General features: G+C 54.2%; 2 protein-coding genes across 7 annotated transcripts in view; one reads left to right on the top strand and one right to left on the bottom strand.

The window, feature by feature from the left end:
• NOC2L (NOC2 like nucleolar associated transcriptional repressor) overlaps positions 1-1,849 on the bottom strand; it is a 52,743-nt gene extending 50,894 nt beyond the window's left edge. Inside the window, exons 1-3 of the mRNA XM_055705929.1 lie at positions 1,717-1,849; positions 1,311-1,484; positions 277-445 (exon numbers count right to left, since the gene is read on the bottom strand). Of these exons, the coding sequence (XP_055561904.1) occupies positions 277-445; positions 1,311-1,484; positions 1,717-1,736 (363 nt within the window). The 5' untranslated portion in view covers positions 1,737-1,849. The remainder of the gene's footprint in view (positions 1-276; positions 446-1,310; positions 1,485-1,716) is intronic.
• KLHL17 (kelch like family member 17) lies at positions 1,787-24,237 on the top strand. 6 transcript variants are annotated; one of them, XM_055705933.1, is made up of 12 exons: positions 1,787-1,913; positions 12,142-12,393; positions 12,815-12,936; positions 13,408-13,629; positions 14,682-14,798; positions 15,822-16,035; positions 16,125-16,269; positions 16,865-17,032; positions 17,388-17,476; positions 18,572-18,645; positions 19,685-19,866; positions 20,539-24,237. In XM_055705933.1, exons 2-12 carry the CDS (start codon positions 12,183-12,185, stop codon positions 20,765-20,767), a joined length of 1,773 nt encoding a protein of 590 aa, XP_055561908.1. In that variant the 5' UTR covers positions 1,787-1,913; positions 12,142-12,182; the 3' UTR covers positions 20,768-24,237. The 6 variants fall into 6 exon arrangements, 5 of the variants coding, with proteins under 5 accessions (XP_055561908.1, XP_055561907.1, XP_005437796.2 ...); XM_055705932.1 differs by lacking the exon at positions 1,787-1,913 and adding an exon at positions 1,939-2,245; XM_005437739.3 differs by lacking the exon at positions 1,787-1,913 and having other exon boundaries at positions 2,253-12,393.
• The last annotated feature ends 1,389 nt before the right edge of the window (positions 24,238-25,626 follow it).

A 25,626-nucleotide genomic window follows, 5' to 3' on the forward strand; every position in this document is an offset into this window, starting at 1 on the left:
TCATTGGAAAAAGCGACACAAAACCAAAGCCACAGAAAAAATACACTCTGAGACTCTACTTTCACTATCTTTAACAAACTCCTCATGCTCAGTTCAAATCCACAGCTGACTTCTGGATTACAAGCCTGTACACCTGCAGATGATCTTTGGGGAAGCTGCTCCCCAGCCACCTGTGCCACTATAAGCCCAAATATACTTAGGTCTTGCACTGAAACTCAAATACTTAACATGCAAGTAACTAAGATAATTATTTCCACATTCCATAGGGCCTAGTACCTCCAGTGTATCAGGTGGTATATGCAATGCCTCCTCCTCATCAGAACTGTCTGAAGTATCAAAATTCAGCAACGTGCGATCATTTTCCTCCAAAAACTTATAGAATTCAGGATCTTTGTCCTTCAGCCGGGAGAGCTGATCCTTATGTTCAGATGCCTTTCCCTTCTTCCTGGTAGACAAAAATTAACATGTATTTATTAATTGCTTAAATTTCTGTTGACGCTGTAAGAAAAGCAAGCAACTTCTGAGCACTAAAGCATACCTGGGGCTAATTTGAATGGTGATGGATTTACCAGGGTTCTGATCAGGGTTCTGGATCCCATTTAACAGCTACTCTAGAGGACTCGGGAAATATTATTTTCATTCAGAATTAAGAAATCTGGACAGCAAGCTATCAGGTTGTATTGGGATACTGATCAGAGGTCATGAAAACACCTTGCAAAACAAAAAACCCAAGTGTGTTTCAATTTCTCTGAATTGCTCTTGCAAGCTTTTATAAAGAACACTGAAAGCTGTAGTGCCAGAGAAACTTGACAGTGAAAGCTTAGTAAGATCTTACCTAGTGCTAAAGAAATGTTTTGGCGTCTAGCAATGCCCAAGAACTACTTTGTAGGTTTCTGTCTTGCAAACACTACAGTGTCTTTCAACAAAAGCAAATATGCACAAACTGAAGAAAAACAAAGTAAACTCTGCCTGACTCCAACATCCCCTCCCTGTAAGAGATTAAAAGCACACACAAGCTCTTCTCCACTGCAGTTACTGAGTTGACATGAGCACGACAGAAAACCTGATCGTCCTGTACCCTGTCACCACACTGCAACCTTGAGCACTGCCCTTTCAGACGCCTCTGGCCCAGCTTCTCCCAGAACTAGCCCATTCTTTGACAGATGCTGCAACGAAGCCCGATCGTTACTTATAAAAGCACGCAGAAGTAGAAACTGCAAGCGGCCAAACAAGCGCTGAAGGCGTGCCCAGCCGCCCCGGAGCGGACGAGGCCGCGGCCCGGGTGGGCCGGGCCGACAGCGCTCCCTCACCTGGCCGCCGGCCGGGCCCGCCGCCCCTCCGCGCCGGCCCGCCGCGCCTCCCCGCGCCGCCGCGCCGCGGTCCCCGGCCCAGGCCGGGCCGCCGCCTCCTCCTCCGAGCCGCCGTCAGGCTCCGACTCGCAGCCGGCAGCAAGGAACTCGTCCAGGCTCAGCTCCGCAAGCTTCCTGGGGACAGCGAAGGGGGACAAGGGGGCACCTCAGCGGGGAGCCGGGCCGGCAGCGCCGGGCATACCCGCTCACGGCGGCCTTGGGGCCGGCAGCGCGAGGCTGACGAGCCGCACCGCAGTTCAGCAGCGCCCCGCGGGCCCCGCCGCTGCCGCCCTCCAGCGACCCCCCGCCTGCGGTGCGGTGCGGTCTGGTCCACCCCGCCTCCCGGGCCCGCGAAGCCGCCGCTCACCTCTTGCCGGCAGCTGCCATGCCGCCTGCCTCAGCCCCGCGCGGCCGCCGCTTCCGCTCCCAGAGTGCCGCGCGGCCGGGCGGGACCGCCCCACCCCCGCCCGGCCCACCGGGCTCCGGCGGCGGGGCCGCGGGCTGCCTCAGCGGGGCAGCGGTTACGCGTGTCCCCACCCCCCGCAGGCCGGGCCCCCGTGCCCGGTAAGTGAGCGGCGGGGCGGGGCGGGGCCAGCTCCCCTTTCCCCGCAGCCCGGTGGCACGTGCGCGGCGGGATTTAACTGCGGGGGGGGGGGGAGGCGCGCAGCCGTGGGTATCCCTCGCACGGCTCCGCGCCGCGGTGGGGTTATTCCGGGTGACGGAGGAAGCCGCAGCCGTGGGGCCGCCCCGTCCCTGGTCCTGTCCCCGGTCCCGCCGCGGCCCAAGGAGGAGCCGCGCACTTGTCCCCTGCCCGTCTCCGCGCCGTGGGGCCGGCGGTTGCGGGCAGAGCGGTCCTCGCAGCATCCCGCCGGCCGGGCCGCCGCTGCGCCGGAGCCGTGAGTACCGCCGGGGCACGGCCCTGCGCCCCCTCCGCTGCCTCTCCTGGCGCCCGGGCCCCGCGGGAGCGCCCCGGGAGGGGTTACCGGGGGGTGGGGGCAGTGGCAAGAGGATCCCCCGGCAGAGCTCTCCATCACTCCACGCCGCTGCCTCCGCGCTGCCGGTGGCCTGTCCCCCCGGGAGGGCACGTTTCCCGGCCAGAGTACGGCGCAGCGCGGCCGGGGGAGCCCCCGGCTGCCTCGGCCGCTTCGTGTCCGCGCCTCGGCGGCTCTGGCCGCTGTGCCAAGCGCGGTCTGTGTCCCCGTCCTCCGCCAAGTCCCGGAGAGATCCCTTTAGTAACGGGAAAACACGCAGCTTCAGAGCCTTTGGAGAGGCAGGGGGGCGGGGAGAGCCGCAGGGAGGTTCTGGCATCGCGGTTTTACTCCCCCTTGGTGGAAGCACCCGGGCTGCTCGGTATCGTTGGCTGTGGGGGAGCTGAAGGGCACAGGGAGAAATGTCGCCTCAGGTTTTCTGATAGCATGACGGGGGGGAAGCGGGAGGCAGCTTTATTCTGGCCTCTGCAGTGGCTGTGAGGGCAGAGGGCTCTCCTTGAGCTACAGCATCTCTGTTGGCGGTGGTGGTCCTGGGGAGCATCAGGCTGGGGCAGGCAGCTGGTCTGGTTCTGCTGGCTGAGCAAATGCCTCCCTCCCTGACGAGCGCTGGCCCTGCAGCCTCGGCTGCCCTACAACAAGGCAGAAACACAGCGGCTGGGTGGCTGTCCCCGCGCTCTGTGCGTCAGTACACAGCCACTGACTGACCAGGCTTTTGTGCCAAGCCAGAAAACTGCAGAAATGGTGGCTGCGCTTCTATGGAGTTGCTTTGTAAAGGAAGCCTGCTCTCCTCTGACTTCAGGGGCTACTGTCCCATGAGCGCTGTCTCAGGGCACGCTCTGTTGCTGGAGACCACAGGGAGGGAGGGTTAGTTCGGGAGTGATTCAGCAACATGTGGATGTTCAGGTGCTTTTGGTCCTGACAGTCTGCAGGTGCGCTAGGCTGCTGCAGGTAATTTCTTGCCCCTAGGACAGGATACAGCTCAAATGAGTCTCAGGGAGCTGCTGCCCTTTCTCAGTATGGATGGTCCAAAGGCAGAAGCTGCATTTAAGGATGGGAGGAGGGATGGGGCCTACACAACACATTTGGGGTGTCTGTGTGCTAGCGTTTTGCACCAGGAGTGCTGGTTTGTTACGAGTTCGCTGTTTTGTGGCTCGCTGACACTTGAATGTACTTTGGTTATGATCGCTACAGCCAAGCAAACATCTCTGTGGAATCTTTCCCCTGTGCACCCCAAGTTTCTCTCCTGGCCCACAAGCATCTGCTGGAAATACTTTATTCATCATGGCAGTGAGTAAGACTCTTAAGGATCTTGGGTGTAAAGATCTGAGTTTCCTTCCTGAGAACTGACTAATTCATGAATCACAGTAAAATCTAACTCAGAGTGGACCAGGAGCTGGCAGATGGAGCAGTCACCTGCTCTCGTGGCTTTACAGTCTAGGATCCAAATGGAGTCACTCCTTGGCATCTTGGGTAGCTAGGATGGTCCCTTATGCTTTCTGTCAGCTAAGGTCAGCTTGGTGAGGGTGGCAATGGAACCTCTTTGTGCTGCCAGCCTGTCTGGTGGCCATCCAGCCTTGCTCTCATCGGCATCAGTCTGGGTCTGTGTAGATGGAGTGGCATGTGAACGTCAAGGCAGGTGTGCTCCGAAGACTGGAGATCTGGTGGGGAGACTTTTCTGGGTTCAGGTTTTGCTTTGCTGCATTTCAGGCTCAGCAGCTCAAAAAAAAAAAAAAAAAATCAAACAGCCACGCTGAAAGTCTCAGTGTTGGCTTCTGCATTTTCTCAGGTGCTGGAGCTTTGCCTCCGAACCCTTAGGCAAGCTGGGCTTGGTAGGCTTGAGAGGCTTCACCCTTTCTGCCTGGCCTGCCAGAACTGGCTACAAAGCACACTACCTCCTCTAAAGGATATGACTCCTCAGGGACAGCTCCTTCAGCTGAAATTCCCAGGGTCTGGGACCCGCTGGCCTTGGCGAGCCCCCAGTGTACCAGCAAACTCAAGGCCATTATGTCACGTGCTCCAAATATCTGAGTTTTCATGTATGTGGCCTGTGCTGCTGCCTGCAAGAAGATGTGAGGGAATTCTCTTAATCATTTTCTGGCTTGAAAACAGGTTCCCGCTGCTCCACAGTGTGAAGTGAAGCACTGGGCTTGTTTGGAAGAGGAAGCACATTCTGCTTATGTGGTCCAGTACATCTACATTGCCAACCCACGCTATGACTGAAGCTGGCAGGAGGCTTTGTAAGCTGTCCATAAACATGGCGTGGGCCACGCAGTTTCTGCAAAATGGATGAGGACAAGTGCAGCTGGTGACCTCCTGGTTCAGAGAATCACTTGTGAGCAGTGCTTCTCAGGGCATCGGCACTAGCATTGTTCCCTGGCTTACCCGTCTGTAAAAGATCTGCTCATCTAGAGCCTGTAGACCACGCTGCCTCACATCATGGAGTCAACTTTTCCTTTAGAAGCTGAGCAGTAGCTCGTGCTGAGTCTCACTGAATTCATCCCACTCGTTTGACGTCAGGGCATTGCTGAGTGGTAGCGACCTGTTCTGAGCTGGCCTGCTGCCACCTATTCAAGACACCATCACCTTGCACAGCGGACAGGTAAAGGGCACAGTCCCTCTTGGAGTAGCTGCTGGCCAAGGATGTTGCAGAGAGGGAGCTCCTGGGCAAATTTACGAGCCAGGAATATTGAGATCCTTTGATACGGACTGCCTCCAATGACCTGAGCACTCTCATCTGTCAGTTTACCTGTCTGAAAAATGAGCACAGAGATGTCTGTCATGGTGAAGACTAGAGGGAGATTAGGAATACCACAGTGATGGGTAGCACAGCTGAAGCTGTTAACTATGACTCTGCTGCCTGGAGAGGAGACTTGCTTGATGCTGGCATGTAGAGGTTTGGCACTGCTTGTGCCATAAAATAGCACTGGTTGCAACGGTAGCTCCTCTCCTGTGTCTGCAGGGAGACACTGGGAAGGGGGAATTGAGATGTGACCCATATTTCCAGTCCTTGGCCGAGGCAAAGGGCTCCTTGTGCTTATATTTTGGTGCACTTTGTGGTGGAGTGTAGGAACCGCTGTCTAATCCCAGTGCATCTGGAGACCTGCACATTTTGCTGAGCATCTCAAGGCCTGAATTAGTTTCCATTTCTTGTTTCTCCCTAAACTGGGAATTTGGCAGTCCCAAACCTGTTTGGGTCCTGACGCTTAGAACCAATTATTTAATGACCCAAATGTTAGCACAGATGCCTCTAAATCCCTCAACCATGGAGTCCTGCTTGGAGATGCTGTGATCCTCCGAGTGCAAAATACTGAAGGCAAAAGCTGAATTTGAAGATGTCTGCAGGAAGAGTTGCTGCCTGTGCAAAGTGTGTGTGAGAGGGAGAAGACTGTGTATGCAGAGAGGCACTAAGCAGGTTTGATACCCTTGATCTCTTTCAGGTGTGGGAATGTCCCAATGCAGGCACTGAGGCCTTGTGCTCCCTGCCCTCTCAGCTAAAGCACTTCTGAGCGTGAGCTGGCATGATTGAGAGCCACTCTGAGCTGAGTTTCCAAACAAAACTCCCCAGGAGTAATGGGGAAAGAGGCTTTAATTAGAAAAGACCTCCAACCTTCTGTGTGCACCAGAGCCGATTGATTACAACCCACTGAGTTGCTGAAAGACACTGACTAGGTCAATGTGCTGAGTGCCCTTCTTGCCTGAAGCCAGTGCTGTCTCTGTGCTGTAGAGCTGGCAACTGTGTGCAGTTTTTCTTCGTCCTCCCCACCCCCTTGCTGAGGCTCCACATCCTCTCTGGCAGCTTGTCACTTCTCTGCAGATGTCTAGACAGGAGGATTCAGTGCGTGTCAGTTATGCCTAATTCATTAAAAAAACCCAAACCCTACTGAGAGCTGGGGATTCTCAGTCCTGCAGACTCAGCTCTGTCTGCGGTGCCCTGTGCTGCCTTGAGGCTAGCTCGGAGCAGATTAATTCCACTGATCAGCAGGAGCAGCGCTCACCTCACCCTCCCGTCCATAGCAAGGGGGCTTGGGGAATAGAAGGCAAATGTGGTCAGGGGCAGTGCTGGCAGTGGGAGCAGAAAAGAGAGGAGAGCAGGTGGAAAGAAGCATTTGGGCTGAGGTGCATGCTCCTAACCTCTCCTTGCAGCTCACCCCACCTATGTGTTCTTGGTGTGCTTATGTCCTCCATTGTGTCCATCAGGAGGTAGCAAAGGGGTGCAAGGTGTCAGAGTCCTCAGTCTAGCAGTCTGCTGTCAGCTTCCTAATTCTACTGTCCCTACTGCTGCCTCTGAAGGCAGAGCTGGTGTCAGGAATGACAGCTCCCATTGCCACATTAAGGCACATTTCCATCAGTATTTGCAGTCCTGACCTCTGTATAGGTGCAGCTCTAAATCAGCCTTCACGGTAGCTCAGAGTAGTTCAGAGCCTCTAGTTCACTTGCTGGTCCTGAACCATTAGGTCCCTCTGCTTCCTCACAATTGCTGGCTCTTCTAGGCTGAATGCACAGTTAACCTTGTATTAGAAAGATTGGATGTGAGCTGCTGCATGCTGTCAGTGTCTGATTTCCCTGGATGCAGGTAAAGTGCTACAGGGGCTGAGAAGGGACTGAACCCCTAAGTGTTGTGTTGAGGGGACAGAGTCATCTGTCTGTATCAGTGGTGCTGATGGGACAGGTCCTGGTGGGGACAATTCCTCAATTTAGCGGCTGCTTTGCATCTGAGTCCTGGGTTTAGACAACTGGATGATTTCCAATCCTCTTTGTGTTTGCTGTGGGGAAGGGAGCAGGAAAGGTAAGAATGCAACGTATTTTGTGATGGGCAGTGCTAGGCCCTCTGAAAGAAGCAAGAATTTAGAATACCCAAGTTAAAGGTGTAAGGGCAGTGTTTGTCTGCTGTAGCTTATGAAGACAGCAGCCCTGGTGTCTTAGACATGCCTGCTGCAGGAGGATTACTGATGCAAAAATACTGCTAGTCATCTGGTAGTTTAAAGCTTCTTGTTAGACATCGGCTTCAGAGCCACGGACAGGGTTCAACAAAAGGGGTAGCTCAGCCAAATTAATGGGGCCTCCACAAAGCAGTAAGGTGAAAATTTGCAGGCCTGTAGTGTACTCGGCTGCATCTCTGGATGCTGGTACGAGCTGTATGAGTGGTCCTACTTTGCAACAGCATAACAGCAGCTATTGTTACTGCCAGCTCAGCTGTTTGTGTCCCTTGGCTGGTGACGGGAAGGAAGAGTCTGCAGGGACACAGGAGCACATCTTCTTCCCAGCCCTGCTCCCAGGAGAAAAGAAGCTATTTGTCCTTGTATGCACACCCCCACACATAGCTGGGCAGGGGCTCTTGCCTGTCCCCCCTTAGGCTGCCCCAGTCTAGTCCTGCCCTGATCTTTAATGTGTATTTCGTGTTTCAGCTCTTTGGGAGAGTGCTGAATTGCCCGAGGCTGCTTACCAGCAAATGGCCTGTGACTCCTCTTAGAGGGGTTAAAAATCAGAATTCTGATTTCTAGTGTGGGGGAGATGGAGATGCACTTGGAAGCAGTGATTCCTGCCTGTGACTCTACTGTCAAGCTCCTTCTTCCCCAGGTGTCTGTGCTGTTGCTCGGCCCCAGGATGAGTTCTGCTGTGCTGCTGTGGAAGGCACTGCTTTGGCTCCACCACCCGGATTAGAGATCTGAAGCGGCAGGGCACAACAGAGTAGCACCGCCAGCAGCCCCTTCCTGCCTGGGGACAGAGCCAGAGGAGGTCTGCAGGCAAAAAAAGGACTTTGTGCCTGGGAGACAGAACCCCAGCACCAAGAAGGGGGGGAAAACTGCTCCTCTGAAAGGGGAACTGGCAACACAGTGCTACCTTATTGACCTTGTTTGTGCAGCCCTTTGCTCTGTTAGCGCTGTGACATGCTGGGATAGAGGTGAGTGCCCGCAAGGACTTGATGTCTTATCCTGAAGGTCTAATGGCAGCCTTCTGTGGGAGATGCAGTGCTGTGCACAAAGCAGGGCTTTGTAGCTGGTTTACCAGAAAAGAGGTGCCGGAATATCAGCATAGGGATAGGGCACACATGGAAGTGATGGATTTAAGCATGAATGTATGTCAGGACTTAGGGCATGTCACGCCTTACAGTAGGGGATGTCACCTTATCCACAGCAAAGACTCATCCCCAACATCTGACCAGCTGTACAGGATGTGTCTTTGCAGTCTCCTAGCCAGCCTGGCAGACACAAAATCTCCATCCAGGCTGTCAACAAAAAGCCATTCTCCAGGGCCTTCCTGGGGAAAGGGCAGGCTCTGAACTTTTCCCTGGAGGATACTCTGTTCCCTGTTTATTGCTCAGCATGCTTCTTTTCACTCTCAGCAAAATATGTTTTTTTGTGCAAAGAGAACAGACCTCCCTTTGGGCAGGGATCATTTGCATTAATTAACAGAGCTGTTATGCATGGCCACGCTCTGTTGCATAGAGGCCAAACAAACGCCTTCTTTTTTTTGTCATAACCTAAGAGTTATTACAAGTCAACCACCGCATCCATTATAGCTGATGCGTAACACGTGCATTCATGCTGCTGCGTGCTCCACAAAAGTGGGCTTGTATTTACTTCCCCCCGCTGGAGCTCTGGACACTGCTTTACTGTCTCTCGAGGTCCAGGCACTGTTCCTCATTAATTATATCTTAGCGGTGCTCATAGACCTTCATTTCCTGGGAATGAAGTTTTACAAGGAAATAAGGAGTATTCAGTGCTGCCAATGAAGCTGAGAGTTTGGGCACGGGGAGCAGCACAAGCAGCAGTGGGGTGTCCTTTCCCTTTTTCCCCACTGATCATATTCTGATCCATTAAAGCAAAAGAGTTCTGGTGGGAACAAGTTATTGCAGATTAGAGGGGACACTGGGAAGTGGGACTGAAGGGGCTGTACCCATGGCAAACCTCAGGCCAGACCCATGCCAGCGCTCCCTGCGCTTTGGAAGGGTGACCTTTTCCCAAGGTGGGTGAGTGAGCTGCTCTTTGAGGGAGGGACGGCTGAAGCTGTAGTGAAAAATCATCAAGCAGAGCTGGTTCAGGCTGCCTGTGGGTCAGGTCAGCTGTGGGCTGTCCCCTGGTGTGTGGATGCTCTTGGGAGCCTGGTGGCAGTGCGGTGACTGGGATGGCATCTCCCTTTGGCCCTGCTCCCTGCTGGGTCACATCAGAGACAGTGACGTGATGGTGTAGCTCAGGGTGCTGCACAGCGGTGTGGGTGAGGGAGGCACCAGCCCTTCAGAGCTCTGTGAGGTGCATGCCATCCCTTGCTGTGACAGTAGGGTGGTGTGGGTGGAGCGGGAGTGAGCAATAGCTGGTCTCTACCCCCTCACCAGGGGAATCATTGCAAGGAAAGATGATGTCACCCTTGTCACTCTGCATTTGCACTTGTTCAGAGTTGTGCAATGACTCAGTGGCAGGGCTGGGAAGAGAGCCCAGCACTTCGGACCCTCTTTGGAAATGTGTTTGATTACTGTGATGCCAGTGCATTGGCTACAGCAACCTTCAGTCTGGTCTGCTCTCTGTGTCTCTCCCCTGACCGCTGGAGCGGAGTTGTGTGCTCCCCCTGCCTGGCTGGGGTGGCAAACCTTTCCTCAGAAGTCTCCAAGAGCACAAGGAGAAGCAATCCCATCTTTTTCCTGCTCTTCTGTCCTGTCCTATGTTGTCCCCCCCTGGGTCCTCCCACCACTGTGGAGCTGGGAGCTCCTGTCCCTGGCTATCAGCACCCAGAACAGGTGGTGCGAGTGCCCTCAATTAGAGCTGGGGCATGATTAAATACTGATGGGGAGAAGTATGCCTCAGCAGTGCATTAAAAAGGTAGACGAGCTCAAGCAGGTCTGGAAGACCCTCAGGCTTGCAGCTAGGGAGAGGAGTAAAAGCAAGAAGGCACTGTCTGTGCCACTGAACCAGATCTGGGAAAGGAGCTCTTGAGCCCAGGTAGAGATGCTAATAATTATAAACCACTTTTGTGCAGGCAGCTCTCATCCAGCAGTGTCCATGCACGTGAATTAACACACTGAGGGTGCCCTAGAGATGTGGCAGCTTTCTGAAAAGCTCAGCTGAGGGGTGTTGGAAGAGAGGGCCAGTTAGCTCAGGGTTTCTTCTTTCCTGTCAAGGGCACAATAGCATCCTACTCATTACTGGAAAGCATCAACAGGTGTTGCCTTTGTTGTGTGCCCGTGAGTCTTCCCTGCTGACAGTGAAATGAGGAATCTCGTATCACGTGGGATGATACAAATAGAAGAGGGCATTGCAGGCTTCTCTCCTGCTCAGGAAAGATGTTTATTCATCTTTTTTCCTCCCCCAGACTCTAGTACATGTTACAATTGCTATTTAAAAACGGATAGCTGCATTCGGGGCTGAGCCGGTACAGCATGGTAGATTTCTATTTTTAGGCTCGGCACGGCTGGCAATGTGTAGGTGTCGTGAGGAGCACAGAGACTGAGGGGATTCTCTCACCGCAGGGATGCGGGGGTAGGCGCACGAGTGCAGCACACGGGCTTTTTTTTCTTCAAGCTGCCTTTTTCTCCTGCTTCCTCCTCCTCCTTGCTCCTGCTGCTCAGTCATCCTCTCTTCATTCTCCCACCTCTCCTTCTGGTGCTGCTGCAGGGGGACAGTCAGACGCCTTTCAAAACACCATGAGCAGCCTAGATGCAAACAGAATGGAAAGAGAAAATACCTTTGTGCAAATAAATGCCCTTATTCCTTGATTTAGGCAATGTTTGAGTTCTACAAGCCAATCAAGTTCATACTCCTGTTCCCTGCCGGGGCTGTCCCAGATTGTGTGGAAGGACTGTCCCACTCCGTGCTCAGTGGCGTGTAGGTGTGCATGCAGACTGAGTTCTGCATTGGGTCCCAGCGGCCTGATCAGCATCACTGATCTTTGCTGTCCGTTTCTTCTGTCAGCCTTGTCAAACCAAAACTACCTGAGGTTCAAAGTTACCCCTTGAAGGACAGCCAGGGTCTCAGCTGGGATGCTTCCAGGGAGATCTAGGAGCTCTGTGTTGCCCAGATCACCTGCTAGGCCAGCGCTGAACAGGAGTCTGTGGTGCTGGAGCAGGACTGTTTGGTGCAGCCTTGAGGCTGGGTGAGCCTGGGTAGAGGATGCTGGAGGGAAGTGGAGATCAGGATATTAAAATGCATGTTTCCTATTCCCTAACGGACCACCTGGGAATCCCCAACCTCTCCCCAAAAAGGGGCTTGGAATATAAAATGGCAGGAAGAGTTGAACCCCTGGTCTGCAGGAGTCTGGACTGGGACTGTAGAGCTCTGTGCTGCAGCTGCCTTTGCCCACTGCCTTATCCTTCTGAATTGTGTGGGCACAGGAAAGACAGCAGCTCTCCAAGCTGAACTTTTGAAGGCAGATGTATTCATTACAAATCTCCTAGCGTCTTCTGGAAGCTGGAAGGGAACAGCCACCACTCGAAGAGCTGTGGTCCATAACATTGCTCTTGGGAGTGTGCCTTGTTAGGCAGATTTGGAGATGGTGCATATGTTGTAGAGCAGTACCCTTCTGAAGGCAGGTAAGGAGGATTTCGATCCAAAGATGAACACAGTTGGGAAGCAGTGTCACAGCTGAGAAGAGTCTGAGCATCGCTTTCTATTACTTGTGTTCCTCCAGAGACTATCTCCTCCCCATCATGGGTTTATGAGCTGGATGATGTTTCCCCGGCAGGGGCTGGTTGGGTGGGAGGTGTTCTTGAATGGGGTCTTTGAGCAATGGCAGGTATACTTGGGGACAGTGGGAAATATCTGGGGCTAGAGCTATTCCTGCCTGGGTAATGCTTTGGTTTTCCTCCGTATCAGTGCTGGTGAGAAGGGAAGCACACCATCTACTACCTGCAGCCATGGAAGGGGGTGTGCAGCTCCTCAACCGTGATGGCCACAGCATCTCCCACAACTCCAAGCGGCACTATCACGACGCCTTCATGTGCATGAACCGCATGCGACAACGCGGGCTGCTCTGTGACATTGTGCTCCATGTGGGCACCAAGGAGATCAAGGCCCACAAGGTGGTGCTGGCGTCATGCAGCCCATACTTCCACGCCATGTTCACAAGCAAGTAGTGTCCTCTCTTTCCCACGGCCAGTTATCTCCCGCTCTTCAAACCCTCTCCTCTCTGCAAGCCCCCTTTTGTTCTGCTCCCTGTTCTCACTGCCCTACCCTATGGAAATGCGGTGCTTGTATGTCAGTTCTGTGAGCAAGTGCAGTAACGTTCCCCATTTGAGTCCCTTCTGTGAAGCCCTTTGCTCGTAACCCCCCTCATGGGTATCTTGATGCCCATCCTGCAGACACGGACCCCATTCCCTAGAGTATATTGCTGCTTCTCCTTATTAAGAGCTGGGGAGGAGACCTTCCTGGGCTGTCATGCGGGGCTGTGGAGGTGGATGTGGCTTGTTCCGTGCATGGTCAAGTCTTCCTGCGGGGAGACAATCCTGCTGTGGGACTTTGTCCATGTCTAATGTCTGTGTTGCCCCAGATGAGATGAGCGAGAGCCGCCAGACCCATGTGACTCTGCACGACATTGACCCACAGGCCCTGGAGCAGCTGGTGCAATATGCTTACACAGCTGAGATTGTGGTGGGCGAGGGGAATGTACAGGTAGGAGCTTACCCCAAAATCTGTCTTCTCCACAAAGCCATTCTGTACAATACTTGCCTCCTGGGGACTCTTCTTTCCTTCTGCTCAACACTTTCAGCTGTTGTTTTGTGATGGCATCTGCATCTAACAGTGGTCAGGGAGTTCATTTGCTCCCCTGTGCCCAGAGGGGTGGCTCCTGTTACTGCTGTGGCTGGGAATGGCTCCTTGGGGCACTATGCAGTGGCCAGGTCTAGTCCTGAGCATCTGCCATTCTCCTGCCATTTCCTGGCCCTGTGGGGAGTTACAGGTGCCCTTCTCAGCTGTTCTTTAGCTTAGTCCTGTTGGAAACAAAGAATGCTTTGTCCTTTATGCGCTTGTGTGCCTGAAGGTGCTCAGTAAGCCTGTTCTGTTACTGACTTGCAGTGAGACAAGGGTGAAAATGGTTTCCTTGCCCTGGAAACTCTCTTTTCCCTCATTCTTTTTCACTGCCAGACACTTCTTCCTGCTGCCAGCCTGCTTCAGCTCAATGGTGTGCGGGATGCTTGCTGCAAGTTCCTACTCAGCCAGCTCGACCCATCCAACTGCCTGGGGATCCGGGGTTTTGCTGACACGCACTCGTGCAGCGACCTCCTCAAGTCTGCACACAAGTATGTCCTCCAACACTTTGTGGAGGTGTCCAAGACGGAGGAGTTCATGTTGCTGCCTCTTAAACAGGTGAGGTCCTGATGGGAGTGTGAAGATATGTGTGTGACAAGGCTTTTTGTGCTCTGTCCTGGAAGGCACGGTCTGTGTGTCAAGAGCCCAAGGAACCTGCACTGAGGGGACAGGGTTTGGCAGGAAAATGTATCCAGATTCTGTGCTTTGGTCCTCTCCATCCAATGGAGAGACAGTATGTGGGAAGAATGCTGTGCATAAGCTTAATCCCATGTGAAATAGGGATGGGAGGGTAACACGGAGGATAATTGCTGTTGCTGGCGCTTGCCATGTGAGCTCTGGGTACACTGCCCTCTCTCCAGGGACACAGCACAAGGGAAAAGTCCTGGCTGCCCTGGTCACATACCTGTGATGTTTAATTCGGCGCTCAGCTAATGTTTCCTGCTGCTCTTCACGTGGTGCCAGTATGGCCCCTGGCTCATAGCTCTCTGTAGGGCACTGTGCTGTGCCCTGGCCTGGAGGCATTCCCAGTCCTTTCTTTGCATCAACTGACCCTGTATGGTCCCTTACCAGGATGCATACACCTCCCTTTGTCTGTTCCCAGGGCAGTGGGGTTTGTGGCAGCGAGGGGAGGGTGTGTATCTCCACCTGCTCCAGCTCTGTAGTCCTGGGCTGGTGGAGTGTGCTGGGAACAGCCAGGGCACCTGGCTCTATCCCATGAAATATTGAAGGGACGTGTGCAAGCAGAGTCGGCTGCCTGATCTCACCGATGCTAATTGGAAGTGTCAGACATTGCAGCAGCTTCAGACACAGAACTGGGGGAATGAACCAAGAAAGATGATCGAGGGCAGAGCTGTCTCCACACCAGTGCTGTGAGGAGAGGAGACACATGGCTGCACCTGCCTACTTTGGGGGGACCTGGTTGCTCTTTGGGTCCTTCTGCATCCAGTGGGAGACTAGCTGTACACCCCTCATCTGCCAGCATCTACAGGAGGCAGGGGCTCTGCCTCTGACAGCACTGTTCTGCTGGGCCAGTTACCTGGGGGTGTGAATGTGTCGCTTCCTTCCCAACCATACCAACCAATACTTGCCCTTTCCACCCAACTCTGCAGGTGCTGGACCTCATTTCTAGTGACAGCCTCAATGTGCCATCAGAGGAGGAGGTATACCGGGCTGTGCTCAGCTGGGTCAAACATGATGTGGACAGCAGAAGACAGCATGTCCCCAGGGTGAGTCTGCTGAGGAGGATGCCCTGGTTCTACCCACCTGCTCCAAGTGCCCGGCCTGAGTGGACACACAGCTGATGGAAACTGCAGGATGGCCAGAGGACAGCAAGCAGGTCCTCGCCATACCGTTTCCAGTCCAGGCATAGATGAGGGTGTGGCTGAGAAAGTTCAGTCTCCTAGAGTGAAGTCCAAACTATTGACAAATCCAAGGGGGATGCCCTGTCTGACCCCTGGCAGCTTGGGCATGCAGAGCTCTGGGGAGGGTGTGGGCAGCAGGAGAGATCAGCCTTGCCTGCAGCCTTCCTGAGCTTTCACATGCATCCTCAAACTAAAAGCTCAGGCAAATTTGAGCAGGGACTTCTTTTAGCTCATGCTTTTGCCTCCCTGCATCTGCATCTTGGAGCATGGGCCTGCGATCCTGCCTGCCAAAGGTGCAACAGAGAAGACATGGTTAAGCCCTTTCCTGTGGGGCTGCCAGTGCTTGCACAGCATGGGCACCCGCTCACAGACGGAGCCCTGAACTGCAGTAGAGGCTGTTGGTGCCTCCAGCAGCCCTGGCTTCCTGAAGTCTCGCTCCTCTCATGCTTCCAAGGTGGTAGCGGCGGGAGGAAGCATCCCTGGGTGTCCTCCCGAAGGCTGGGACTGAGATGGGGCAGGATGAGGAAGACTCTGTCTGAGGGTTTCCACCTGCCCCAGGGGTAGAGGAGTTCTGTCTACACCTTTGCTGGTTGTGTGCACTCAGACATCCCTCCTGTGGGCAATGCAACATGGGGTGTGCTGGGTGGGAGGGGACTGGTGTCTGCAGTGAGGATTGTTACTTGTACCATCAGATCTGGAGGAGGATGTGAGTACCGGCAGCAGGCAGGGTGGGAATCTGTGGGACCTGTCACGGCTAGGCTGAGGGCTCCTGGCTCTGCAAAGACGTGAAAGCTAATGGTCCAGGCTCCTGCCAGGGTCCCCAGGGTTTGCAGCACTGGCATAAACCTTTCTCACCCTGCCAGTGGAGTTTAACTCCTCTCCCCTCAGCTTATGAAGTGTGTGCGGCTGCCCCTGCTGAGCCGGGACTTCCTCATGAGCAATGTGGACACGGAGCTGCTGGTGCGGCATCACTCGGAGTGCAAGGACCTGCTGATCGAAGCCCTCAAGTACCACCTCATGCCAGAGCAGAGAGGGGTCCTTAGCAACAGCAGGACGAGGCCACGGCGTTGCGAGGGGGCCAGCACTGTGCTGTTTGCTGTGGGTAAGGCCCTGCCACATGCTCACATACGTGCGACCCCCTTCCCAGGGCCTTTGGACTGTTGTTTGCTCTGTTTGCCATCCCGTGTGCAGGTGGGGGGAGCCTGTTCGCCATCCATGGGGACTGTGAGGCCTATGACACACGGACGGACCGGTGGCACATGGTGGCCTCCATGTCGACTCGCAGGGCCAGAGTGGGCGTTGCTGCCATTGGGAACAAGCTGTATGCTGTGGGCGGGTAAGGAGGGCATGGGAGGTGTGCGCAGGGAGCTGGCAGGGCTGCCTTCAGCACCTGCTGTACAGAGCCGGCAGCAAGAGTGGCAAAAAGCTGCTCTGGGAGCAGAGGCGGCCAGCAGAACCTCCCAGGGCCAGCCTCCGGACAAAGCAGTCCGCTATCTCTGGGTTACTAACTGTGGGCATAGCAACTGAAAACTATTCTGCTGCCCCTGCAGTTTGGAGCAGTGAGTTTGCTAGTTCTCAGTTTGGTGGTGGCTACGTCCTGGACTTGTGCTGTTTCCTCCCGTTTCCCTTAGCCCTACGCTGCTGCTCCCCAGCCCGCCCCCTCCCCAGTGTGCAGGGCTCTGCGACCCGCGGTCTTCGCAGACCCCCAGGAGAGCCCTGCTCGGGGCTCTGCGCTGCCAGCAGGTGCTGCGGTGCACTCTGCCTCGAGGAAGCTGGGCAGCGGGGAGCGGAGAGGGGTGGTGGCAGGGACACAAGCAAAGCTGTGCTGTCTAGGCCCTTGATCGTCTCTAGCACAGTGGGACAAGCCCGCAGCCTCACTTGCGGTCCAGGCTTCACAGCTCTTAACGCGTTCTCCCTTTTTCTCCCTACAGCTACGATGGGACCTCTGATTTGGCCACAGTGGAGTCCTACGATCCTGTCACCAATTCCTGGCAACCTGAGGTATCCATGGGCACGAGGAGGAGCTGCCTGGGTGTAGCAGCGCTTCATGGGCTTCTCTATGCTGCTGGAGGGTACGATGGGGCCTCATGTCTGAACAGGTAGGGGATTGTCTTGCTACAGGCTCCTCCACTGCTCTTGCCTGCACTGGCCTTGGTGCTGGGTGCCTGGGGGAGCCCCCGAGGCCTGCTCCTGACAGATGGACTGGCCCCAGAGTACATGTCTTGCAATCCAGCTATGTCTTCCAGTGCCTTCCAGGCAAAGTTTTTTGCGGGGAAAACCCATTTTGTAGCCCTCTGTCACAACAGAACACAGCCTTTGTCAGTTCTTCCCTCCATTTTCCCTATCTATTCCCAAGCTTCCTTGGGAGCTGCCCCTGAGGGCCTGTGTCAAAGAGCTTTGACCTGGGCTTTGCCAGTGTCACACCTTATGTTCCTGTGTCCCTGCCTGCTGCAGCGCAGAGCGGTACGACCCTCTGACAGGCACCTGGACATCCATCGCTGCCATGAGCACGAGGAGACGCTACGTCCGGGTGGCAACACTAGGTGGGTGATGGCATGAGGACCTGGCTGACTTCTGTGCAAACTGTCTCTTGCATTTCTGGTGGTTCCTTTTCATGTTATTCAGTTCCAATTCCCACCCCTTCTTCCTAGATTCCCTAGCTGTGAGTCCCAGTAGCCCAGCCATTCCTCTGCGATGTCCTGACATGCTCTCTGCCTCTGCCCTCCTCCTCAGTCTCCCTAGTGTAATTGTGTTTCATCACATTCTGCAGGCAACTCATGAGGGAACCCAGAACTTGTTCCTCAGCTCCTTTGTGGCCCTTCCATTTTGGAGCAAGAGGGCTGGCTGTGGATGATCACCTGTCCCTAGAAAGGAAAAGATAACTTTATTACTCCATCATTACAAAAGCAGGACAGTCCTTTTAGTGATGATCCAAGCGGTGGTGCAGGGTCAAAACTGTCTCTGCCAGGGGTGTCACAACGCTAGGTGCCATGTCTCCTGACTTGGTTGAATGAGTTCTGTCCCTAAGGAGGGTGCAGTGTGAGAACCACTTCATTGTTTAGTGCAGCTATGGGGTTAATGCAAGTATGACTCTTCACCCTAGCAGGTGCTGGACCTCCCTGGGGATGCCAGGTTAGCATGCTGTTCCCCACCATCCCAGGAACTGCTGTGCAGTGTCCCAGTGTCTCTGTGTGCCTCTCCCCTGCCCTGTTCTCTGGTTTCAGCTCTCAGTGCTGACTCAGAGGTTTCCTTCCCTCCATCACCAGCTCATACTCTCTGCCTGCCACAGCCTTTATTGCCTTCCCCTGCTCCAGCCTCTGCTGCTAAAAATAACCAACCCATTGCTCTGGTGGGGAGCACTTGCAGCTCCCATAATGAGGAGGTCAAGAAGTGGCAGGCGAACGAGCTCTTTGGGAAGCTTGCAGTGTGGCAGAGAAATTGCCTGATGAATATTTCACAGTGCTCCTGCTGCAAGGGGAGGGGGAGCTGGGGGAGCCCTGCTGAGAGGAGCTTGGCTGCCTGGGGAGCAGGCAGCACTGCGGCTCAGCTGATACCTGTGCAAGAGCTGTGGGAGGCTGTGCTGGGACTGGGGCCGTGCTCTTTAGCTAACTCCTGTGCATGTGTGACTGTCTTTGCAGAAGGCAACCTCTATGCTGTTGGGGGATATGACAGCTCATCCCACTTAGCCACAGTAGAAAAGTATGAGCCCCAGGTAAATACGAGAGAGAGCATGCCTGATAACCCTTTTCCCTCTCCCCTCCTTATGCGTGCCTGAAAGGGCCCTGCAGAAAGCTGAGGGCTACACAAGTTGCTAGAGAACTTAGCAGACAATGAGAGATCAGGTACGCGTGGTCTCTTGGAGCTGCCATAGCTTATGATGTGATTAAGTGATTAATAAAGTGATTAAGACCGCTTCCTAGCAATGTATTGCAGCAGCAGTGGAGCAGGCAGTGTGCCCACAGGAGCCTGCTCAGCACTCACCTGCCTGCCTCCTTGAAGACTTAAGCCACCGTGCGTGACTATGAGATGGAGCGGGTATCAGCCCCTTCCCCAGCTCTTTGGCAGGGCAGAATATCTGGGGTGCAATCCAGAGCAAAGTGAGCCAAAGCTGCAGGCTCGGGGTTATCTCCTTGAGGTTGTCAGCTGCCAGAACACACTATCCCCATTGCCTGTAGGCCAGCTCAACTTCTCGAAGAGGAAAGGCTCTGGTACGTGCCCTGAGCTTTTTCCAGCTTCCAGCTGAGGTCCTTCCCTGCACACACATCCAGAGCAGTTAGAAGGGGTTGTGGCAGGCTAGGGGCATGTGTTGGGCCTTGGATCTCTCAGCTCTATTAAGAGCAGGTTAGATGACTGCAAAAAGATCAGAGAGGGTCCTGGAGGTTTTTCATGAGCTGTCAAGCCACAGTTGTGGCTTGTACAGTTTTGAAATAGATACAGCTCAACTCCAGTGACTGGGCTGGCGTTCATCTGTGACGTGACTGGTGGCCTGGCACAGGGATCTCTGCTCAGGCCCCTGGGCTGGCAGGGCTCCTGCCAGCTGTGGCTGCGCCTTCCCAAGCCAGTCGGCAGTGGCCTCTCCTGGAGCCTGCAGCTTTTCTGCTGGAGAGCCAAAAGGAGAGAAGTTAGGTCCCCCCAGCAGTCTTTTTGGGGGAAGGACTGTTATCTGAGGAGCTGTGTGGTTACCACAGGACTGGTTTGGCAGGGATACGTAGAAAATTACTGGCTCACAAACAAACGTTGCCTCTTCCCAGATCAACACCTGGACGCCCATTGCCAATATGCTAAGCCGCCGGAGCAGTGCAGGAGTGGCCGTGCTGGAGGGGATGCTCTATGTGGCTGGTGGCAACGATGGGACCAGCTGCCTTAACTCTGTTGAGCGCTACAACCCCAAAACCAACACATGGGAGAGTGTGGCACCCATGAACATCCGTAGGTAAGGAGCTCTGCCACTGCCACAGTCCCGAGCTGCAGGGGAGCTTCAGCTCCTGCAGTCAGGAACAGGGATCCCATCTCACCGAGAGCCCTGCTGTGCTTGGCGCTGCAAACCATTAAATGCAGACCATGCCCCAGGGCTTGGCTAATGCTGCAGTTGGTTGGCTCTGTGCTGCCTGCACAAAGGCAGCCAATACTCCCTGCTGCACTGCGAGGGACTGGTACGCATGTGCCAGGAGGGCAGAGCAGGGACATTCTGCAGCAGGCACTTTCTGCAAAGGGATTTATTCTCGGCAGTCTCTGTGGCCATAAAGAATCAGGTGGTACAGCTAGCTGAGGCCATGTAGGAGATGTTGCTGGGCTGTGGGAGGATTTAAGGCTTGGAAGTCCAAGGATTTTAGGCTCCTAGGGCCTGTTACTTAGAGGTGGTCCTCCTCTAGCAGGAGGAGGGTATCAGAGTGAAGAGGAAGATCTGAGGCTCTATATTGCACTCTGCCACTGACTGACGGAGCACCAGTAGTTCATTTTCACTGGGCATTTGTGAGGCTGGACACTCCCTTTTGTGGGATGACAGAGCTCTGGCCGGTTCCTCTGAGGTGCTGAGCTCCCCTAATGCCCCACATACACCGTGTTCGAGCCTCACACCACTGTGGTCTTTTCATGGTCATTCCAGGAGCACCCACGACCTGGTGGCCATGGATGGGTGGCTGTATGCAGTGGGTGGCAACGATGGGAGCTCCAGCCTCAACTCCATTGAGAAGTACAACCCCCGTACCAACAAGTGGGTAGCAGCCTCGTGCATGTTCACACGCCGCAGCAGCGTGGGGGTGGCTGTGCTGGAACTCCTCAACTTCCCGCCCCCCTCCTCGCCCACCTTGTCGGTGTCTTCGACAAGCCTTTGACAAAGAGTCAGGATCTACCTTACCTCAAGGGGACAGGGGTGCCTGGCGGAGTGCTAGGCCAGCATGGCCCGCCCCGCGGGGCAGCCACTCGCTGTAGGAGGAGAGTGAAGGTACCGGCTGCTGCCTCCAGCCCCAGCACTCCTGCAGACCCCCGGAGCTATCCCCACTCCTGGTGCACACATCGGATCAGCACGACTACAGCAGTTAGAAATGTGCTTCCTGGACGAGCACCCTCCTTGTAGAGGGCGAGGAGAGGGGATGCTCTCTGCTCTGTTCAGACTCATCTCACCACTCACCCAAAGGGCGTGTATTTTCTTTGGGGAGGGGAAACTTTAAACCATTGCTGCTTCTTGGATTCACGTGATCCAGCCGGTGCCACACATATGAGCACAGCCAGCCTTGGAGGCTTCCAGGAGTCCAGTGGGGTGGCAGAGGTGGACAGCACTCCTCGCAGGGACATGGCTGAATGTGCAACTGCTCCTCTGAATGTCACTGTAGCCAAACTCTTTACCAAGCCTATTGTGCACTGTTAAAGACTCTGAGGCCACTGTATGGCTCTCAATGGTGTCTAATTGATGCCTTAAAATACACAAACAAAAGAAGCCCAGCTACGGGACAGCATCTGGAGGAGGTGAGGTTTGGAGACAAAATTGGATGCAGCATCCTGAACCCTCCAGCATCTCCATACTCAGCTGGCCCCACCTCATTCACTAAGATCCCAGCTGACCATTGCTCTGGGGAGTCCCCAGCCAGGCAGATGGGTTGAATGACCTTGTTTGCATCCATGCCATTGCTGTCCCAGGTTCAAATGACTGTGCGGCTGCCTACTCCCTGCACGTGGTCCTGGTTCACAGTTTGGCTGGGAACAGAGCAGCCTGTTTGCTGTTCCTCTCTGCAGAGCAGATTCTGAGTTTATGGAAAGGTATTGGTTCTTAAACAAGGACAGTCTAGCCTTCTAAATGAGGATTGCCTGGCATTACTTTTTTTTATTGTTAATTTTTTGCCTTTTTTATTTGAATGCTAATATTTTAATTTTTAATTACTTCATAGCCCTTTATTTTTTACACTGTTCTTGTATTCCCCATCCCATCTGCTTTTAAGGCAGCAGAAGGGATGCAATTGCTTTCTCATTTGTTGATGAGATGATGACTGTGTCCTGGAAGATGTTCTCTATAGATGTGTGGGGGTGTGTGCATGTGTGAGATACTGTATTTACAGTGAAAACAGCATGGAAGGGACCATTTGCAATTAGTGACTCCCTGGCAATTAAGCAACCACTTTAATGAAGTAAAGGTTGATAAATTAGTACTGTAAGTCACAGGTCTGGCCTAGACCCACCTGTGCCATGGAACCTCTTGGGTGGTGTTTTCAATGCATATGCTGTAGGGTGAATGTATGAGCCTTGAACTGAGACATATTATCAGGTGTTCTCCACGTTACATAGGAATGACTCAACCACTGGTACCTCAATAGTGTTCAAATGTAGCATTGGAAACATGGTCTAACTGTTTTGAACTCATTCCTTTGTCCTCCCCCCCCCCCCCCCCCACTTCTTCTCATTTGTAGAGTTCAGATTTCACTTGTTACGGTATTTGTTGGCCTAAATTTTCTAGTGGCTAGAGATTTCTTCTTTTCTCTTTTTTTCGGGGTGAAAGGAGAGTTTGAGATCAGACAGGGACTCCCCAGCTTAAGACAATTTTTATGGCAATCTGATTTATCCTGGACAGGTGCCTGCATGTTTTACAAGCCCACTTACAGTGCCTAACGTTGGACACCTGAAATTACCAGCAGCTTCTGAAAATCTGGGCTGCTTCTCCCCCAGCCTCTTCCCCAAGAACAGTCTGGGCCCCTCAGGCTCAGGAGGCCTTTTTGGCTTTTGGAACAGACTCTAAATCTGCTTTTCATTCTTCTCTCACTTGTCAAGCCTCTGCCCCAGCCTGTCACAGCTTGGCAGCTCTCCCAGTCCTCTGTATTGCAGAGGTCCCTGTAAATGTCTGGGCTCTGCTAGTGCAGGTTGCCTCCTGGTCAGCACCCCAGTAGGGCTGCCCTAACTAGGCGACATGAATCTGCTTTGTTCAGAGTAACGATGAAATCGGTGACGTCTGCCCTGTTGCGTGCGTGTGCCTACGCATGGGCGAGCTCCCACTCCTTCCCATCCCATTCCTGTAAGCAACATCAGGTTTTTTTGTCTTCTGCTGGACTTGTATCGGCCAGCGCATTCAAGGTGCCCCTGGCTCTAGGGACCTCTTTGAAGGAGAATGAGCCTAAAAGCCCTACAGCCATGTCAGAAGTGGAAGGTGCTGTTGCTGGGCTTTGGCCCTGTATGCCAAGGTCCTGCTGAGGACCTGTGTGAGGAACGGCGAAAGGCCGGTGCAGCCCAGCCAGCTGCTGAAGGGCACAGAGGAGCAGCGCAGGGACTGCTGAAGGGAGGAACGGGGCTCATTTCAGAAACGGCATGAGTTGTTACAGCAGTGGCTCAGCGTCTGGTCCAGCTGTGGCCGCTGTAGTGTGAAGGGGGGCTGCTGTCTTAGAGGGGTGGCAGGCAGGCAAAACCAGCGGGGGAAGCTGGCAGTGCAGCAGGCTGAGGAGAGTTCTGCGCCACACACCCTTGGCCCCAGTGATCTTCAGCAATGTACACTACAAACGATGTGCAGTGCTGTCCTGCCTCGAGGGTCAGCAAAAGGGGCAGTGTGGCTCCTGTCACCCGCCGGCTGGGTCCTGAGCAATATCACCACTGAGCCTGTTCTGCAGAAGCCTGGGGAGGAGGGAGCCTTTTGTGTCTCTGATGTACTAACTATGCAGATGCTCACTGCTTTCCTGTAAAAGATAAAGAAGGAAGGAAAGGGCAAAATAGTTCCCCAGCAGCTTGCAGGGGTCTGGAGCACCCTGACCCACACTGTGTGGACACGAGGTGTCAGCATCTGCCCTGGGAGATTCCAGGGTAGAATTGCTTCTGGTGCTGCACATCCCTTGCCGAGGAGGAGGCCTCGGAGGGGCTGTGTGTCTGTGTCTGTCTGTCTATGCGTAGTTCCCTGTCTGAGGGGAGGAGAACTGTCAGCTGTGTGTGGCTTCTCTGCCAGTTTTAGTTAGCGATGTCTCACCCAAGATGTTATTTGTGTGATCTCCCATGTGAGCTTTTCCCAGCTGAGGAGCACCCCTGAGCAGGTGGCTCCAGGCTATGTATGTTGATGTGTTTTGCCCAGGGACCTCGGGGTCGGTCTGCCATGAGACAGCAAGACCAGGCAGGAGCCCTTGCCCCCCAACATGGGGGGAGAGGTTCGCTTGGCCTTACTGGTAGGCAGAGCCGGTCTACTCCATGTCAAACCGTTTCACTTTGATTTCTCTGTAAGTTATCTGACTTATTTATGTGGAACTTTGTTTCTCTGAATTTTTTGCACTACATGGGATTGGGGAGGGGATACAAGCAATAGAAGCCAACATGTACAATAAAGACATTTTCTTGAATACTGGATCCTGCCTCCTGCATCCTTCCTTCTCACTTCTCTGGCCCTGCTCCTGTGGAGGCAGGGAGCTACTCTCTGTGTTGCCCTGTGCAGAGGAGGGGAAGGAGCCCGAGGCAGAGGATGTGCATGGCAGGCTGCTGCACATCTGTACCTAAGCAGCCGCCAATGAGATCTCATCTGCCTGGGTGCAGCCACTCCAGGCCTTGAGGCATTTGCGCAGAGCAGGGACAGGTACCCATCCAGGGGCCATATCAGGCTGGCCCTGCCGTTGTGAACGTTAGTCAAGGAGGCCAGAGGAGCCAAAGGCAGCTTTGAAGGCACTGCTGCACTACAGGTGAGCTAAAAGGAGTGGCTTTCAGCCCAGGTCCCAGCCCCACGCTCAGCTGGCTGGTGCTGGGTGCCTGGCCGGGGAGATTGGGGTCCTGCAGATAAGGTGCTTTGTATTCCCAGAGAGGGTGCTGTGCTGGGGCTGTCCGCTGCTCTGTGCGCCTTCACCCTGCCCCAGAGAAAGAGCAGGGCAAAGATGCTGATGGTGTTGGAGACAGCAGGAAAAGCCCAGCCCAAGGGGCTTTAGAGGCAGACTGATTTACACCTCTTCCCACAGTTAAATTCTAGTTTGGTCTCCCTAGGACTCCCAGGGCTATTGACAGCCTTCCCCTGCAGTGGAAATGAAAACCAGATGAGAAGCACCCTCCTTTACCTCCAGTTGCCACGTGCATCTTGCCTGGGGGCAGGTGCTGCCTGGGGGCAGGCGTAGCTGCTTGGCCCTGTTCAGCAGCGGGGAGGCTCTGCAGCAGATCAGATCTGCCTTCCCTAGCTGCTGCCAGTCACTGCTGCCTGTGGGGGAAATACTAAGCCGATTTCACGGTGGTGGGAGTGTACGGGGTCAAAAGAGCATTGAGAAGCTGCATGGCAACATCCCATGGGACTTGAAAGGGCACTTTCCCATGCATGTGTACTGCAAGCCCTGCAGTTAAACCACGATGCTAATACAGCAGGCATGCCAGACTTGGCTATAGCCCTGCCATGTCCTCTTTCTTGCTGCTTTCTAGGCTCTTGCTTCTGTTTCGGCTTCTATAAATAACTACTGTGCTGTAAAAGTCTTTCCAACGTCTGGAGCCTAACTGCTTCCCCACCTAGTTCAGGCCCTCCTGGAAGCAAAGCAATGGGAGTCTGGGAGAGCGGTTTGCCCTGCAAGCAAGCCTGTGTGCCCAGCATGCAAAGAGAGCCAACTGTCCTCAGCCACCGGTCACAGCTGGCCCTGCCAGCTGTGCTGATGTCACTGGTGTCCCCGTGAGCAAGATGATGCATATTTGCAAGACCTGCAAGAACAGAAGGAGAGGGACAGCTTTATCACTGTTTTGAGCTTTATTTAGAACAAACATATTGGAGAAA

The sequence above is a fragment of the Falco cherrug genome, chromosome 3 (genome assembly GCF_023634085.1).
Source record: "Falco cherrug isolate bFalChe1 chromosome 3, bFalChe1.pri, whole genome shotgun sequence".
In the NCBI taxonomy this organism is placed as follows: Eukaryota; Metazoa; Chordata; class Aves; order Falconiformes; family Falconidae; genus Falco; species Falco cherrug.